Source organism: Malurus melanocephalus, unplaced genomic scaffold, assembly GCF_030028575.1.
Source record: "Malurus melanocephalus ecotype Western Australia unplaced genomic scaffold, MMel_1.1 scaffold_48, whole genome shotgun sequence".
NCBI classification, from domain to species: Eukaryota; Metazoa; Chordata; class Aves; order Passeriformes; family Maluridae; genus Malurus; species Malurus melanocephalus.
In genome coordinates, this window is record NW_026623280.1 from 119,749 (window position 1) to 139,381 (window position 19,633).

Consider the following 19,633-nt stretch of genomic DNA (forward strand, 5'->3'; position numbering starts at 1 on the left):
ATACTGAAAGACATCTGAGACAGAAGTAGTTATGTTTATGAAAAAAACGTAAGAAGTTTTGAAAAACATATCCTTGATTCAGTGAATGACAGTGTGGAAGGTCCCACGGATTAACAGGTCTGAAATACTGTGGCTGTTTTTGAGGATGTTGCTAAATGTACTTGTTTTAACAATATGTCAGTTTGAGATTAAAAAGTACAATTTTTTTTCCATCTTATTAGCCCTTCCTTGACTACCAAAAGAAACACAATGAAATACATGTCTCCTACTGCTCTTTGCATTATTGCAGATATATGAAAATATACTGTGACATCCAACATGCTGTAGAGGTGACTGAGACAGTGACAGCAGCAACAAAACAAAAAAAAAAAAAAAAAACAACCAACCCACCAAACACTGAAAATATAAGCACCCTGGCAAACTGCTTAATCATATAGGCATAACCCGAGCTAAGGACATAAGGCATGCTCCAAAAACCTCAGAGGTCACCTGGGGCTCACAGGGACGGCTGCTGCTGTCAGAGTTCTTATTCCAATATCCCAAGGGAGAGAGGGAGGGTGAGGGGAAATGAGGACAMAGGGAGAAAAGAAAAACTTTAGAAACTATACCCTTGCTGTCAAAAAGGCTTCAAAGTCAGCTGCCATCTTGACATGAGGTTGCAATTCCTGTTACCATACCTTTTTAGACAGAGGGAGCATGCTTAGTGAATGGGTCCCTCACTCATTTTCAAGAAAGATTAAATGTAAAGTGTTAGGGGGCTGTTTCTTTGTTTGTTGATTTGTTTGTTTTTAAAAAGAAACACCTCAGCTAGCTCCAAACACATCTTTTTCTGATTCTGGAGACTGGGGCCTTGATATTTCGAACAACTCCTGTGGCGACTGGGAGCTCCTTCGTGAGGTTAATATCCTAAGTATCTCAGCAAGCTGATTTTCTATATTGGTCATTTTTGTGTTTAAAGCCTTGATGTCCTCTTTCAACTCATGTTTCACTTCCAGCATGGTGGCCTGAAGAGTCTGTTCTGGAATGGGATAAAAGGAATGCTTGACCTCGGTGAGGACCGGGCTGTGGTCCTGCGGGCTTCTCGTCTCCCCAGCGTTATCCAAGCGCAAGTCACTTTTTGTAATGCCACTGTCACAAGAGTCTGTCTTCTTCAGGGTTGCTTCTCCCGAAGCTTTAGTTCTCTCTGGTAAAGTCTCCATGGACTCTGCTTTRGACACCTTGTTCCAGTCTTCCCCTTTCCCGCAGGCTTCCTTGAACTTGGCCCAGCCTTTCCGCCGCGGGTATTCCCCCGAGGCCTTGCAGGCGGCGTGCTCCGATGGCGGCGCCTGCAGCTTGGCCTGGTCGGAGGCGGYGGAGGCGGAGGTGGAGGCGGGCTGGTACGACACCGGGGTGGCCGGGCTCTCGCGGACCGTCACAACGCTGGCCTTGACCACTGCACGAGCAGAGGATTGCTCCCCGACTGCATTGCCCTTCTCCACATCCAGCTCGTCCGGATCTCGGCCCCTCTCTGCTGCGAGCCGCGCTTCCTTCTGCTGCCTGAACCTCTGGAAAAGCCGCCGGACTGGGTGGTCTGGGGGTAGGATCAGAGGCGCTTCGTTCTTCCTCTTCATTCTCTCCTCTTCTTCCCGCTTGACGTCGCTGATTTTCCGGAACACAATCTATGGGGGGAAAGAGATTTCATCCAATTATTAACTGCATATTTGTTAAGAGGGAAAAGCTGGAGAAAGAATTATTTGAAAGAATCTATTTTAAGTGAGAAGTGCACAACCTCTGCACATTTATAGCAACATTTTCAAATGTCTTATGTTGTGTGGAACATGGCCTATTTCATTATTTAAGAACAGACACCATCTGTCTTCTAACACCAGAAAGGAGAAAAAAAACAAGAAAAATATTTCTCCAGCTTTGACAGGCCAGCAAGGCAGTGCCATTGTAAATATAACGATCCCAAGAAGATACTTGTTCTATTTTTTGTTAAAAGTGACTTCTTGTATTTGTTTTCCTGACTCTGTGTTTTAGCACCAAGTTTTTAATGTTACAGAGCCATTCTCATCAGTCTCATCCCAGACTCACTCCCTGCAAATGATCTGATATTATTTTAGTGCAGCTTGGTACTCGTGATGCCAGTACAGCAGAGACTGCTCTGGACTCTGACAACAGTTTGCCAATGGCTTCTTGCCCTCCCTTCCTCCCACATATTCTTCTAGAAGCAAGGTGYATTTTAGGGATGCAAAGCCCGAGTCAGTCCCACAGCTGGGGGTACAAGGACAATGGGAGATGGGCTTGGCAAGACAAGGGGAAGCTGCTCATGGCTTGATTACCTCAGAAGCTTGTAGAGCATCATGTCTTATCTCTTAATTTGTATGCAAAATAGAACATTTTCGCACAAAGAAACATTRATTTTCCATCTACCCTTTTAATTATATCTTCCTGAACCTCTAGGCTAAGTGCTCTCTATAGGAGCAGCCTGAGGATCCCAGAGTTGTGATAAAAGTCTCAGTGTCCCAACCTGTATCCAGGCAATGTTTCTTCCTTGCATATGATGGAAAGACATTCTCTTCAAATACTCTGTGTATTTTACATTGGTATGAGTACTTTACATGCAAACCCAAAAATTCCAGTGTGGCACTAAAGGAGAACAAGTAAGTAACCTTGTTTGAAAACAGAGGTCCCCTAAGCTGAATTTTGCAATACAGCRGGTAAAAGATGCAGCCTCCAGCTTCTACTGAACACTGATACCTAATCTCTYGAGCTGATTTTGGGAAAATCCACTTAAAGTCCTTACACTTCAATGCAGAAATAGCTTTCAGATTCAAATCACTATTAGGAAATGTGTAAATAAACCCATCCCTCTGTTGAAGACAATTTTAAATTAAACGAAAGCTAWTAAGCACTTCTTCACTGGCACACAGAAAATGAATGTTTCTCCAGACTCCAATGCTTCTTGACAGTTTTGTCATTGTGGAGCAGGGAAACAAAAACATCTAACAGTGTGTCTTTGGAAGGAAGAAGTTGTCAGACTTGGCAGCATTTCCCAAATACAAAAGAATAAAATTAGCAGGAAGGATATTTTATTTCCAAGCTGCAATTAGGAAACTAAATATGAGAGAAGAATAAGCAAACAGGGTACTTGACAGTCTTTTTTTTCCTCCCTCCAGGAAACTCACTCTGCAGTGAGCTCTGTATAAAGTGGACAAAGCAGTGTAAWCCTTAGAAGTGAAAGAACAGCAGTCACAGGGAAGGGAATTCAATGTGATCCTGCAGGCTAATGGCTTCCCACACACTGGCAGTTTCCCACTTCACCTGAGGGAYGAGTGTCACCCCAGCGTTAGGGCAACTGCCCTGCTTGCTCTGCTGGAGCTGAGTGATGCCAGGCAGGGTCTCAGGGGGTCACTCTGGCAGCATGCTGAGGCTGGCTCAGTGGGCACAAAGCCCCAGCAAACCCAGGCTGCTACAAGCCAGGTCAGTTTGTCTCTGCAAAATTCTGTCCCCCCAAGCCTTCCCTCTCCCAGAGTCTGTATGTTTGGTCCTGGTGTGGACATCCACCATCCATTTTTGTAAAAAAAATCATGTTGTCTTGGTCTGGCTTATGGATCAGGACTTTCCTTAAATGCTCAGAAAGGAGCTGGTGCAGCAGTCACCCTCACAGGGGTCATCAGGGAAGGCTTTTCAGACCCAGAGGCCAGGATGCTTCACAGAGTCTGTTACTCAGAAAATCCGGTTGCTATGCCAATGGATGTATACCTGCTCCCACAAGCAGTAAGAGTACAAAGGAAAAGAAAATAGATTTCATCTGTTGTAAGGAAGAGAAGTCTAGACCTAACAGAAATTTTCATGGGGAATTTGATAGGGCTACAAATACGGATCTTAATCAAAGTTAAAACCCTACATATCGTGGCAAAGATCCCATGATGTGAATTTGATTGTGTGAATTTGCAAATTCACTTTCTCCCTCCTTCAATCAATCTGCTTTTAGAACAGTCCCTCTTTATCTGTCTGTCAGGGAAGGGACAGAGCTTTACACCCTCAAAATCTTCTATCCCATACATCATACACAGGGGGATTCACAAGTTATGCAGTTCTCCATAACATCACACTCTTCAAGACCTAAGCACATAGAAAAAAACCTAGTGGGAGCATTTTAACAGTATGTCAAGAGCAAAAGGTGAACAAAGAACCTGAATTGCAATGAAATAACATGAAATTTAAACACCAGGCCTAAAGCTGCGTATTTCAGAAGTCCAATCTCAAATCTCATTTCATAATTCTGCTTTCATTAAAAAGGTGCTGAATCTTGTACCTCCACAGGGAAGCTGTCAGAAACTGGAGTATTGTGGAGATATTGGCCCAGATTTGCCAAAAACTTGAAAAATAGCCCTGTTGGGCACAGATTCCTGCAATGGTATAAACATTTAACCAACTAATGCAGTTATGATGACTCAATAACAATTTTATTTCTTGGAAAATGCACTGAGATGGGTGGAGTAATGCTCCTGGTGCACTCCTGCTCCTCTGTGTCCCCACAGACCTAYGACAGCACACTTTCTGTGACCATATTGCTGCCTGTGCATGAGCCCTGTCCAAGGAAGAAAGATGGGGTTACACCAAGCATTTTTCCCTTTCCTCAGCATTACCTTGTTGTGAAGGTGAAGTCTTAAATGGGAAAAGTCTGCCTCTTTTCAATCATCATAGAATTTTCAAGTTGTATTTGTAGAAAATCAATGTTTTTGAGGATTAAGGTCAAAGTATTAAAAAAATGAGGTGGACATAAATGAATACTTGCTTGCCAAGTGGAGAGTACCCAGCAATGGTTACATGGATTTTACTGTGCTCAGCACTGAAACCCAAAATTTAAATAACAGAGCACGGACATTATTTGTGAATATGACTTTCRTAATTTCTTTACAAGACCAGGACAACAGATGGCAATGTGACCCTCAGCATAAGGCAGGGCATAGGATTGCTCTGAAGGGGCATTCCCTGGGAGGAATCTTGCTACCACTAGATTGCACTTTTTAGAAAAACAACCAGTTTAATGGCAATAAAGAATCTATCATCACATCTTGATGAAAGATTGTTTCAATTTTTGATTCAAGACGAGTTTCATGGAATAACAGAACCACATAATCATAGAATGATCTGGGTTGGAAAAGATCTTAAATATCATCTAATTCCAACTCCTTTGCCATGGGCAAGATATTTCCCACTAGACCAGGTTGGTCAGAGCTCCATCCAACCTAGCCTTGAACGATTCCAGGAACATGGCATCCACAACTTGTTTAGGCAACCTGTTCCAGTGCCTCAGCACACTCACAGTAAAGAATTTCTTCCTATTATTTAATCTAAATGTACTCTCTTTCAGCTTGAAGCCATTCCCCTTGTCCTGTCACTACATGCTCTTGTAAAAAGCCTCTCAACATCTTTCTTGTAGGCTCCCTTCAGGTACTGGAAGGYCATAATGAGGTCACCCCAAAGCCTTCTCTTCTCCAGGCTGAACAATCCCAATTCTCTCAGCYTTTCCTCACAGGAGAGGTGCTCTACTCTGCTGCCCACTGCYTGTAGTCATTCATGTCATGAACAGTCCACTGTTGGTTGTTCACAAACCTCACCAGAGTGGTGCTGCCTGCCAAGTCATGGCAAGGCGTGTTCTTTGCCTCCCTTCACACTTCCAGGAAGGCAATCAACAGAAGGGCAAGGCAGAAATGATGTATTAGCAACTTGATTTTGATGTTGTGTGCCAACACTGCATGAGACAAACTTAAAGATCAGAGGATGCCACATTTAGACGTRTTGTGAGTATATTTAAAATCTTATCCTGAAAAATACTAAAAAAGACCGATCCACACCAGAACTGGAAAGGATCTTTCAGTCTTGTGCAAAAGCATCCAATTTTTTTTTTCAACTTTCATTTGTAAGGACTGATCCAAGACCCACAGGAATAAATAGAAATAGGATTTCATCATGTTTTGAATCAGGTTGTCATCATGGAGTTACAATTACGAGGCTCCCAGCCACAAAGCTGCTGCTATTATTAGCTCTGCAATCTTGCTTTCTTGCCACCCCTATAGCATGCACAAATACTGCAAGATTTGGCAGCTCTTCCTCASCATAACAGCAAGTAGCATGGCAGCATTTTTCTCTGGTGCTTAATAATTCTCTTTCACAGATACAAACACATTCCCAGAATCTGGAAGTGCCAGATATTATAAACAATTAAAAGCTTAAAATGACTTCATACACAGCTCACAGAAAATGAACTTAAGCGAGAGGAAAACAATCATGAAAAGGCATTCATTATCACACAGTCCATCTAGGATCTGCCAAGAACCGATGAAAATATCTTCAGGCTGATGTTAGTCCAATGAAAATTGGATCCAACCTTTCTTCCTTTTTTATTTAATTTTTTTAAGAAGCAAAAGAGGGAGGGGAATGGAAAGAGACAGAAGGCTTGACAATAAAAATGCTTTCAACACTGACATTAAAGAAACCAAAGCTGCATGTGATCAATGTAGAGTATGATGATGACGAATACCTATAGTAGTATATTTGCAAGTGTCAGGGAAGAAGGAGCCTGTGTCTGTTTGCAGTTATATGGGATGGCTTGTCAGAAAGGAGGGAATTACTGTTCCTACCTTTTTAYTAAACATAGGATCAAGAGAATATGCAATAATGTCATTAAGTTCCTTCTAGTTTTACTGGCTACAACAGCAGAATTTCATTTCTGTTTCTGAAGAGGAATGAGTTTCTCTCCAGTAAATGCCCACATCCCTTCTGGGCACTGTCAAATATTTCTAGTTCTGATTAATCATCTGAAAATTCAAAGCAAACTAAGATTCAGAAGGTCCTGGCAGTGGGGCTGTAAAGGAGTGCTGGTACCAGGAGTGCTGCTGGTGCCAGCAAACCTCAGAGATCCCTGGGAGACGCACAGCCCAAGAGCCAACAAGTGCATGGGCACAGCCCTTCTGCTGCTGCAAGAAGCCTCTGTGCTGTGGGGAGTCATCACCCTGCCCTTCAGACAGAGCAGTACTTACTTACTTCCCAAAACCCAGATATCTGTGCACTTCATTAATAGACAAGTGCTTGGAAGAGACACAACTTCATCGTTTCATGAGCATCCAGGCTATCCAGATGAAGAGAGRAAACAAGGCTTTCAGTCCCTACAGAACAATATCTGGGCTAAATGTTACTGTCAGGAGCACTGTCAGCTTCAWCAGTGCTGAAGCTCTTCTTTGTGAMAGCTTGCTGTGTAGCCTAATCAGAAATTCTAGAAATACCAACTCAAATATYAGCGTTTCATTGTCTCACTRTTACTTATTTAGAAGTTCTGCACAACTCAAGGCTCTACTCCTCCATGTAAAACTCCTCATTCTAATTCATGTCTACAGGCTGTACTAGTATTGAGTGAAAAGGGAAAAGCTTTTACAAAAATACTATTGAAAATAAGACAGAATTATGTCTAAAGCAATTAGTGGAAATAATAAAGAAAACCTGCCTGATCTGCAAGAGATTCCCTGGCAGGTTTTGAAGCCTTAAGAGATGTCTCTGCCCCAAAATAGACTCTAAACCCTCAATAGTAAACTTAGACAACTGCACAACTGAAAACTAAAAACCACACTGGTCAACAGTTTGAATAGACACAATTACAGCACATTATAGCTCATTTGGCAACCTCCTTCCGTAACACAGAAAGTAAACACACAAAGAGTGCAAGAGAAATAGGGCAAAAGAAACCATGGAAACACATATATTGCTAAAGATATACTAGAACTTCATTATTCTGAGATGAAAAGTAGCCACTACAAGAAAATAGCTAATGTGCAGACAAGAGCTTTAGGGAAATTATGCTAGATCTGAGTGGTGGGATGTTATACCCCCTGAGAACTACTGTGTCCATCAAAATGCAAAATGCTCTGTAGGAACTTCTTGTTTCTAATAAATGAGGGGGAAAAGAATGTTTATGGGTTTTGACGGCCAAGTGTCAGCAGTTTCCAGCAGCAACTTTTATAAAATACTATTTTCATGTTTGTTTGGGGTTTATTTTTGCAATTTTTTCTTTCTTTTTTTAGCACATGGGGTGCTTTTCCAGCTGTGTGCAGACATTGGACACACTAACAGTTCATGTAGTGTCATCTTTTATTCCAGATCAACATACTACCTGCATTCTTGGGCAGACAACACTGCCTYGAAAACTGCTTCAAGGAGAGCCCAAGGCACAGCAGGAACTTGCCTCTCTGCCACCTAAATTACAACTCTACAAAACGTCATATAATCTGTACAGTGTKCCTTCTCAAGACTCAGAGTCTATTTCTCCAAGCTCCCTGTGGCTTGCTGCCATTTAATAAGTGTTTCCTGGAAGAAACCAGACAATTTGTGAGAGTCAAGGATTTGGRGTTTTTTTCCCTACCTCTAACTCAGACACAATTTCACCTGAGATCTGCAATGGATACAGAGGTTGTAGAGTTGAGAAAAGCAATGATGTGTTGAGGGAATAGTTAAATTGTATAATTTGCTTTCTTTGATTACATTTTAGACACTAGCCTACCAATAAGATAATTTCCTCTTRGCCAGTGTCAGCCAGTTCTTTTCATTCACTGTTTTTTCCTTCTGCTTTCACTTATCTGCTTTCTGTCATTAGGCTTACAGTGATTGACAGGTATTTTACTTTCCAAGAGAGGAATCAAATGTATTTTCAAATGTATTCAAATTAATCAGAGCTTACCAAGAGCTTACGAGTCATTCAGCAATCTTCGAATGCCCACGCACAAACCAATCCACACAAATACAATTCTCAGTGTTCCCAATGCACAAGGTTTTTGCAGCTCTTGAAATTATAAATTGAGAATTACATTCAGATGAAAGTTCCCTGCATAAATTGCCTAAGATAACATGAAGTCTTTATATGTCTCTCCCTCTGAGTTAACAGGCTTAAAGTTCAGCTATAATATTGAAGAAAATCAAACTAACCTGCAGCCCTGCATAGAAAGAAAATAAATCTTCTACCCAAGCAGGTGGCTCAGAATGGCTTCACAGCCATGCACAGCCAAGCACCCATTGCCACTCAACTGGTCTGTCCTTCCCCTGTTCAAGAGCTTGGATAACATTATGTGAGAAGGAAACAAACTATTAACAACTGAATGAGAATCAGCCACAGAAGAAGTACATTGCTTACCATTTCCCAAAGCAGCTGTCAAACCCTTTCAGCCCTAACTAACAGCCAGGAGCTTAAAATATCAAAGACAAGACAAGAGTTTACTGTAGTGAGGTGTTTCAGACCTTTCCATCACAASAGCTCCTCTAAACTCRCCGTTCCTAGGAACACACTGTCAGYTTCCCACAGTCCAGTTKCAGCTGGTGATGATGATAAGTGATGGACCTGTCAATTGTCAAARCTGATGGCTGCCTCCCATCTGCTAMACCATAGGTGAGCTAATWAAAATAGCCAAGGACTGACWGATCCCTCCAAGTAACTTCACAGRGAATTCTYTAGAACTCATTTTCTTGATTTCGCTTCAGGTATTTTAGTTCTGTGAAACCAGACACTTAGGTCCCATGGTGAATGCAGATTCAAATACCAGCAAGGGTCAGTGATTTCTATCTTATCAACATATTTCATTCACACCTCTCTAAGAGTTTTACAACAATTTCTCAATCCTCCCAATATGACCAATGCCATTATTTTTATTATTTACACAGCAACAATGCTTAGGGCTGTATTAAGCTTTCAGTTTATACACACACAGAGCAAAATGCCATTATTCAATGAGGTAAAATGGTCTGTTTCATGGGGAGACATCACAGGCCCAGTACATATTGCAGTGTATCATGTCAGTCACACAAGTATTTATCAGCAGTTGAATTGTTGCTTGTGCAAGACATCCCCTTCTGATACAATTGGTGAGAGTTCACCCTTACAAGTCTCAGATAAGAGACCCTCAACACAATTTGTCAAGAGAGGTGTGATTTCAGAGATGCCTAACTTGAACAAACTTAAAACTTCATTAATTTCTCCAAAGAAAATCCYTGCTGTAGAATAGGAAAACCAGGATAATTCAGCCAGAGAGCATTGCTTTTTCACAAGCAGACTAAACCCCTCATTTTTAAAACATTTACCATCATCTGTATTCAAAAAAATGACGTTAGATCTGAATATTGAAAACCTCTACACACCTTTTACCAGGAGCAGTAAGAACCACAAACTCCAGACTCCCTGTGACCATCAAATCTGAGTCTAAAATCTGCCTTTGATGCAGCCTTGTTTATATCCCCCCTGTCGCTCTTACACAGATATGGGCATTCACAATGGTTCGTTCATCCCCATATGCCTTTCCATTCATAAATTCAGGCTGCATTTGCAGCCACTTTTGTTAAAAGGTTTTGTTTAGAAAAAATGTATGCTTGCATCTGACTCCTGGACACCACGGTCACGGTTTTGTCTATCTTAAGTAGTTGAGAGTACTCAGAGACAGCAGAAAGCAAAGTCCGTGCTCCCCTCTGACAAAAGGATTTGAATGTCCCTCTCAGGAGCATGTCTCTAGTCACCACATTATGGGGACAAAAACTCAGWTCAAATGCCAAAGTGCACGAAGACATTGTGAGGAAAGCCCTCCCTCCCMTTCCCTCCCTTGCCAGCCCTTTGCACTGTGATGAGGTGACTGTGATGAGATGCCCACCCACTGCAAACATGATACRGGTCAGGATGGCTCAGGTTACCTCAGGGAAAGCTGTTCCAGAGACATTCAGGGCCAGTGTTTCCAACAGGATGAAGGAAGTTCTGCTTTTAAAAGCATGAATTGGAACTGAGGTCCCCCAGCTTCCCTCGGGCAGGTGACAGGACTGGTTGTCCCATCTGGAGACACAGGCCCTTGCCAAGAGGTGGGACCCCACATTCTGGCCCCTGCTTCAGCAAATGATGCCACCACTGATTCAAAAGAGAAAGTCTTAGCAGGAGAGACGATGACACCTAATCTCAGAACCCCTCTGGGATAGCAGTTTTAGCACTCTTCATCTTCTCAAATCAGTGAAAAAAATAAACTTCCTCAACCTGAAAATTATCCCGGTTCTATAGAAAAGTCCCCTTCTTCTGCTCTGCAACTCTAACTCTTCATTTCCCTGAACTAAAGTTTAATTTCATCTTACAGAGAGCTTTTCATTTAAGCTTCCTCCTCTTCTCCTGTTTTTCCACTTCACTGAGACAATGCAAAACATTTAATTTTCATTTGAGAGGCAGGCAGGTTTGAAGAGTTCAGCTGTAGCTTAAGTGAGGCAGAGCACACACTGTACACTGACATGGTTACATGCTTTTAAGTGATCAATAAAACATTGATTGCTTAACTATTATGCCATCTCTACATCTTCCATGTTCTAATGTCACATTGGACTAAATTTAAATACCTCAGGTGACATCTCCTTGCTTCCTCCCAAGGAGCACTGTAAAATCAATTTTATCCTTGATTCCTTGTTCTGAGATAAGAGAGAGACGCGACACAGAGCTCGCCCTTGAGCAAACTGCTTCTCTTCCACTGGTAGTACTGGGACATTAAACTTTAACCTCTAAGCATCATTGAAATGAGACGCATTTTGAGTTTCAGAGATGTACTAGTATCCAGGAGAAGCCACCACCAAAGCCATATCTCAGATTAGGAATGCAGTGAAGCTTTGTAATCTCGGTTTAACACCCCCACACACTGCATCACAGGGTCTTTAGTTCCTCATGTGCATTTATGGTTTCTATTTACATAGCATAATCTTCTTATTTTCAAAAGAACAGAGGATGTTTCAAGGAGCTTGTCATATTATGKTTTTTTACCCATTTTCTAATCTGATCTTTCCCATGAACTGATTCTTATCCCAAGTGAAGAAATGCAAGACACCGTCATCCTGATCAGAAATAAAGTCTGTGAGCAGCACACTGTACTCTCCCTTTCCTGGAAACAGGAAGAAYTGCAGCCATGGAGAGGTTGGAGAAACTGCTGGAAGTCAGGTGGCTTTCATTTGCCCCAGACCCACGGCAGGTGCTGTGACCTTCTGCTTTGTCACCATCATGCTGTGAAGTTGTGCTTGAGGAGAGGAAGTGAAGGTTTGCCATATCAATCATACAATTTCGGGAACATAACCAGGGCCTCAGGCACTTGAGATCCAGTTGGGAACAATTCCCAATGCAAATCATAGCCTAAGAGCAGACATTTCAATGGTGCTGTAAAGTTTTTCTGACAATGATTGTGCAATTGATTTACAATGTAAAAATTTATTTAATTGCTCAGAATTAAGCAAACAAAGCCAAAAATCCTGCTTTTCCTGTCTCCATAAGAGCTCTTCGCTCCTTTCTGCTCTTTCCTATGCCTTTGTAAGAGATCTAATMTGCAAGAATTACTAGTCCCAAAACTCACTTAAATTTGTCCGGGTGAAAAGATGGATGATCCTATACCACAGGCACAGGCTGAGACATTAAAAATATATATCACGAAAAGGAAACTATTTCCTTAGCAACTGAAAAGTGCAGCAGGCACTTCAGCATTTAAGTACATGTAGAAATAATATCAGACTCCATAAAGAGAGTATTTCAATGTAGTGGAAATAGTAATTTAATGGAAAATGCTATTTTGAGATTTAAAAAAGCCAAAAATGGTGTATCCAAAATAACGTTAATCATGGATCTGAACTCAAGCAAAGACAATAGCAGATATGGCCCAGTGTATCCCTCTAAATCTGAGTAAACAATGCTTAGATCGACCTGTTTTGTGTTCATACCTGACAAAGACACAGCTGGACAATCTAACAGAGAGCTCAGAGAAAATAAAAGTGTTTGCACAAACAGAAAACCGTGCTGAAGAATCTCTTCCTGACATTGTTTTCAACTAAGAGGTTACAATCCTTGAAACACAAAGCAGTCATCATTATGTAACCAGCAACTAAAAGCTGGATTTTGGCAACAGCTTCATCATYCCACAGAAATGAAAAGTGCTCTTAATTTTTCACATAATGACATCCTAATCAAATGAACTGCTTTTAAGACCATCTCCCTTACTGCATAATAACCCCATTTCTCATGGGAACTCATCTACCAGTTAGGATTTGCCACCTAACTTCTCTGCACCCACTTCCCTGCTGCAGTCACAACTCGAGAGCAGGTGGACCCGAGCCATCGTCCTGTCATTCTAATCACGGGGGCTGGGAAAGACTAACAGATTTTAGARGACTCAGAGGCTTGTCAAAGATACATCTCATCCTCCACCCCTGCTGTCCTCTCAAATGCCCCTGAACTCTCCCAACATGCATCTTTATCAYCACTCTGCCCACGGCATAGATTTATATCAGGCTTTATCTGGCTCTGTGCTGCTGATTGCACAGGGGCCTCGCTGCAGAGGTTTTGGCACCAGATTCATAAAAAGAAGCCACAGTGCTTTCAGACTTCCAGCAGGTTTTCCAAAAGTCCACAGGACAAAACATTTTATCTTGAGATGAAACATCACAGTTCCTACAACTCCTGGCATGGGGACTCCATGCTGACCCTGCTGAAGCAAGCCTAAGGCACATGCACACACCCAGGCTACTCTGCACAAAGCAGGTTTGCATGCTTTTAATTTATCCATTTCCCAGCATTTGGAGCTACTATTGTATACTAAGTAAAATSTACAGAAACTTTCAAGATGCGACTTCCAACCCTTCCTTCCTGATTTTTATCTAAAAAATCAGTCTATTTGCTGGACTTTCTAGCAAATACTTGATGCAAAGGCACAGAAGGAGCAAAGAGACGGTGCATTCATTACACCAGCACACTGGCAAATTTGCTTCATATTCAGATGGAAACCATTTGGCTCAGAAGCATCATTGCATAGTAAATCAGCTGCAATTTCCATTATTCTCATTGTGCTATAGGGGCATCCAGCCCAAAACGCCTGTTTGGCTSAAGTGGATGGAACCACCAGACAACTGCTGGATCCAGCTCTTGTTCTTTAGTGACAGAAGGCTCTAGAAAATGCTGTCAAGGAGGGCATTGCAATGCTGGCAGAGATCATTTCATCTCCCTATACTCCAAAACCTGCTCACTTATAATTTGGATCTGATGCCAGCTCTCAGGACAAGTCCTCCTGGCAGGATGCCAGGGCTGGAGCATCTCTTGATGTGCTGCAGGCTTTCATTACATGGAAAAGCTGTCCTCCAGCTCAGTGGTGGGTAATGAGCCGCCCCACTGTGTTCCTCACCTGGGTGTCTGTCCCCATCCTCAGAGCCTCACAACCAGCCAAAAACAGAGGGTTTTAACAGARGGTTAAAAACATTAACATGCAGGGCAGGTGTGGCATCCTCATTGCAGGGCAACATGGAGAGGGGAAGACAACATGTCCAAGTGCTCTCACTGCCTCCAAAAAGTGTCTGAGAAGAGTAAATACACTGCCTGCCTTTGCTCTCTCAAAGCCAGGTCTTGCACCAAAGAAGACCAAAAATTAAAATATTTGCCAACAGCCCTCTTCTCTCTTTCTCTGCTCCCCAAAGATCAGCAACAGAACAGGCAGGGCACAAAAATCCTTTTCCAGCACACAAAGCTGAACCCACAAAACCCCTCGCTCATGCACAGACAGTAGGGAGTGCTGGATATCACCACTTTCACCTGCAGCTCATTTATCTCTAACACAGTGTCAGGCCCTAAACGTCTTAGACGATTTTTGAAAAATAAAATAATTAAAATAAATATCTTTGACCTCTCAAATCCTAGAAGGCACCTGGGAAAATTTGTCAGCAATGTCCTGTGCTGCTGGACATGGGCACTGGGAGGAGCAGGTGCTGCCTGGACGAGTGCAGTGAGCCGGGGTGGGAGGTCTGCTGGCAGATGTTTAGACCTTGGCTGCACATGAGCTCAGCTGCTAACAGGCTGAGAAAGGTGCAATAACTTCCCCAGCAGCTCCAAGCTATAAAGGATGTTTCAGTTGTGATGTTGGACTAAATGAAAACACCCTTTGAACAAGTGGTGCTCAGGAATCTTTTCAATTTTATTTGCAAATTTACTTTTTCTCTCCCTCAATCAATCTGTCTTACCTGGTTAGAAAAAGCCCAATCCAGCTGCTATTAGATATTTCTCTAACAGGAGAGTTTGCCAGATCTGGCATTTGAAACAGATTTTGTCTTTAGTATTCCTTTTACTTAGCATTTGCTGTTCCATACTTGACTTCTTAGGAAATGTGGTTTATTAATAAAGAGGATTATTTCTAGAACATTAGTTTGCATTAAACCAGCTAAAATTCAAACTGCTGCTCTTCAAAATCACCGTCCTTGAAATACTATAAATTGAAAAGCTGTTGCTTCAGTAACTCATGCAGTTTTTTAGCATTTATCTTAAATATGACTACGTATCATCACCTGTTCTGCAGCCCAGCTGCCCCCAGCTCACTGTCTGGAACATAGTTTGCTAAGAGTTAAAACAGTATATTTTGATTTTTCTTGCTTTGCTTTTTTTTTTTTTTTTTAATTCATTTATAGCATCTGCATTCAACCATCCTATCTTGTTCAGGTGCAGTGGTGATTAAAGGAAGATCCTTTTAACTTTGTTATTGGAACTCCTCCCCTGTGAGAGGCCCAGGTTTGCTGCTAAAGGATGTGGTGCTGCCCATGAACAGCTGGCTGCCGGCTGCTGCTCTAATGTGCAGACCCAGAAGGACTCAGCAGAGGCACAGAATGCTGCCATCACTCCCTGTTAGCTGAGTCACTTTACTTCACAGGGCATATTGGAACTCATCAGCACACAAACCACATCTTTGCCCATCTGAAGAAAAGAGGATTCCCCAGTGGGAAGACAGGAGTTTCTCTGTCTTAATAAACATTGGGCATCATATTGCATTTAATTATATTCTTAAATACATCATTTGCTGGATACATCTACCATATCAAAGCTTTGAAGAAGCAGTCATCAGGCAGACAAGATGATTCAGATAAAGAGGAGAATACTTTTGGCCTGTACCTTGGGGGCAGGGAGAATCTAGGCTCATCTCTGCAYCCCATCCAGCTCTGAAAACACTTGGTCTTTGTGCCTGCATTGGTTAGTGAAACTGCATCTTGCCAAACGATCTCCAGTACTGATGCTAAAGCAGCAAGTCACTCTCGACTGCCCGAGAATTTCCAAGTCATTTACATGCTGCAATACAATATTCTGTTCTTGTTTTCAGAGAGGCTTCTTCACATTCAAACCTGTTCAAGGACAAACCCACAGCAAGCAAATACTGACAGCAAAGCAGTGCTGAGACACCCCAAAATTTGTTGTTGCTGCTGGCTTTGTAGTTGGTTCTATTTTTCACAGTGTCAGAGGCTGAGCTACCCCATTAGTGCTGCATCCAGGACGTCAGCTGGGCTCACAACCCCAAACGGCAAGCAGGGCAAGGAAGCAGTGCAGGGACTCTGCTGCCAGGTTCCTGCAGCAATTCACTGACCAATCACCACAGCTCAGATGTGAACCTCTGCTCAACCCCAACAAAATGGGAGTATGATGGCAAGGCTGCTCAGTATGACGGCAATGGTACCTCAGGAGACACAAAGAAGCCTTCTGAACTGCATGAAAACATTTTGATGGCTGTGGTGACACCTGCCAAAGAGATGAAATCAAACTCCAAACAGACCACATCATCCTTTCTCTACACACAGACCATTAATTCTCCTAGCTGCAGTCTGGTGTAACGATGTCATATCTATTTTATAGAAAGGGAACAAAGGACAGAAGAAAATAAATTATTTCTTAAAGGCCGCTAGAGACATATTTTTGCAGAGCAGAAATGTGGACTAGTATCTCCCAAGTCTCATATTGGCACACTACACAGAGGTTGCTCTAAGTCCTGCAGGCTTGGACTAAGATATCAGAAACTTTCTAAGACACCAGACATTTACTGATAGCARGCACTGCAGAGGTCCTGCAGGACCTGAGTGCTGCATAGTGTCTACACACTGAGGCACTGATGGGATGATTCAGCTACACCTCACTGGGTTTGTAGATAGCCACATACACAGGATTTAAACTCAGAAGGCTTCTGGCTAACCAAAACGCCTCCAAACACAGCCCCAATTCACACACCAAATGCCCAAGTGGAATATTGACTGGCCTATGTCCTCACTTTGACTGCAGGAACAAATCTGGCAGCAAATTTGCAAATGCATCATACACTGCATTGAGATGTGTTTTGCTTGTAAGGGGAGCAGCACTCAGATACTTCAGACTCCCTGTGGCTGATGGCAGCATCTCATCTATTTTTGGTTTTTGCTAATCTGCCCTGGCCAAAGGCACAAGGGTCAGGAGCCAGGACTGAGCTGTGCTTGCTGCTGGGAAGGTCACGCACTCCTGGGCAGTGCAGGATGCAATGGGAAAATTCATCAACTCTGATGGGGCCATTGTTYCAACCAGGTCTTTTAAAGTCAGATGGTTATAAAAGGAGACCTAAATGCCTCAATAGGTGAGGGTGACAGTTCTAGTTTCTCCTTAAAGTTCTCAAAGCTGAGATAGGATCTGCACTATGCTGCATGTCTTCCCTCTTCCCACACATCACTGCCAGACTGAGCCCTAAATTTTGTGTCTAACTAAGCTGATGGCACTCTCTGAGCAGTGGCAGTTTCAGGCAACAAGCAGATGTCACWGTGCCTCTAACATATTGGTGGACATAGCTTTAAAGCATCATGATTTTGCTGAAAACATCTCCAGTTTGTAACAGTATTACAAAACGAACAAGTAGAATACAGACAAAGTCCAGTGTTTAACAGATAATAAATTCTGCTTCATAGCACCCAGGCAATATGTCACAAGCAAAAGGCTCAGAAAATCAAAGCCTGGCCTTAGCTGAAGGACCATCTATACCATTTAATTTCCTGCCCACTTTTTACATATTCTGTAAATACCTGGCAACTGAAATGTCTTCTGCACTCTGTCATATACAGGAAATGGTCCCAGAATCAACACAAAAATAACTGAAAAAAACCCACCAAAACTACAAATAATTCGACTGAAGTGTCATTTTTTTTACAGGAGTTTTGCTACTGAGCATACTTAAACCCCTCCACAGGACAATTGCAGCATWTTTCTTAAATTTTTAGGTCTTCTCTCCCTATCTAAAGAGATCCTTTTTTAAGACTGATTTAAGACTGATMTAGATTTAAATCCAGCTATAGTGTCTAGGTAATAAAGATGTTTGGGTGTGTTCTGGGAGCAGTCACTGTCCTACTCACAYAAGGCTCCAAATTCAAAAGTTCCCACTGATGTAATGACATTGAGGGGGAAGACAAAAGGTGTATGTGAACTCCTTCATTCGAACCGGAAAAGTAAGCAATGTCAAAAAAGCAATCTTCCTGCACACATAAGAATCAGTAAAAAATCCAAGTAAAATACATACTTGAGGATTTGATTCAAATTTATAAACAACAGCAGTAAATGTCACCTTTTTTGCAGCTGTTTACTATTTAATTTTTTTATTTTTTTTACTATTGATCTAGGCTGTGGATTAAGCATCAGTCTCTCACCCAGCATCTGTCCACTTCAATGTCACCTTTTATCYGGGAATCTTAAGTATATTCAACTTTGTAACAGCTTCTGAGGCAAGAAAAACACTSCTTTTGCTGCCTGACTGGAGAGTAAAGGGAGTGAATAATCAGCYTACCCTTTAAACTAGATGCCTACAGTAGAAAGAAAAGCAATTCTTGTTTTCCCAGCAATACAGGATGTTCATTGTAAGAATAATGTTCAAAGGAGTCAGATATGCTTGCAGAACAGTTAAAGATAGTGCACTGAATTAGTGGTGTAGTAAATAAAATACTTGGACTCGTGTAATACAACAGGGGTAAGAGGTCCCTAGTTCTAGTTCACTGTGATGGGCTGCTTTCTGGCAGAACCAAAGACATGGTGGTAAAACATCAAAGTGCTACCATTATCATGGAAAAGTTACTTTAACCAAGGGCATTAATTTAACCATGCTCTACCAGACCTATGTACAGATAAAATAATTCACATCAGCTAATGCAAATCAAATCTACTCCCACAATGGTGTGCAGGCSCCAGGAATTTCCATTACTGTAAAGRAGCTCATACTGCAARGTTAAATTACTCAAGTAGAAAATATTGCATCTATAAAGTCTGTAATTCCAGAGATCATAGAATGATTTGGTTTGGAAGGGGTCTTTAAAGGCCATCTACTTCCAAAGTCCTTGCTGTGGGCAAGAACACCTTCCACTAGACCAGGTGTGTTGGTTTTGCTTGACCTGGTTTTTGGTAGTGGCGGGGGGGAACAAAGATGGATCCTGTGAGAAGCTTCTGGAGGCTTCCACCAGGTCCAGCAGAGCTGATTCCTGATGGCTCTGAAGATGGACATGCCACTGGCCAAGGCTGGGCCAATTAGAGATGGTGGTTACGCCTCAGTGATAACATATTTAAAAAGAAATTCAAAACAAAGATGCACTCAGGTTTTTTTTTTAGCCAGAGAAGAGGAGGAGGTGAGWATGTGTGAGGAACAACATGGAGACACCAAGGTCAGTGGAGAAGGAGGGGGAGCAGGTGCTCCAGGCACTGGAGCTGAGATTCCTCTGCAGGCTGCGGTGATGACCATGGTGGAGCCACTGTGCCCCTGCAGCCCATGGGGCCCACGGGGGATGCAGAGATCCACCCACAGCCCATGGG

At 42.3% G+C, this 19,633-nt stretch overlaps 1 protein-coding gene across 1 annotated transcript in view; it reads right to left on the reverse strand.

Moving 5' to 3' along the window:
* Positions 1 to 388: 388 nt before the first annotated feature.
* Positions 389 to 19,633, reverse strand: part of KCNH1 (potassium voltage-gated channel subfamily H member 1) — a 167,852-nt gene continuing 148,607 nt past the window's right edge. The window contains exon 11 of the mRNA XM_057365078.1: positions 389 to 1,658. Within this exon, the coding sequence (XP_057221061.1) occupies positions 804 to 1,658 (855 nt within the window). The 3' untranslated portion in view covers positions 389 to 803. The remainder of the gene's footprint in view (positions 1,659 to 19,633) is intronic.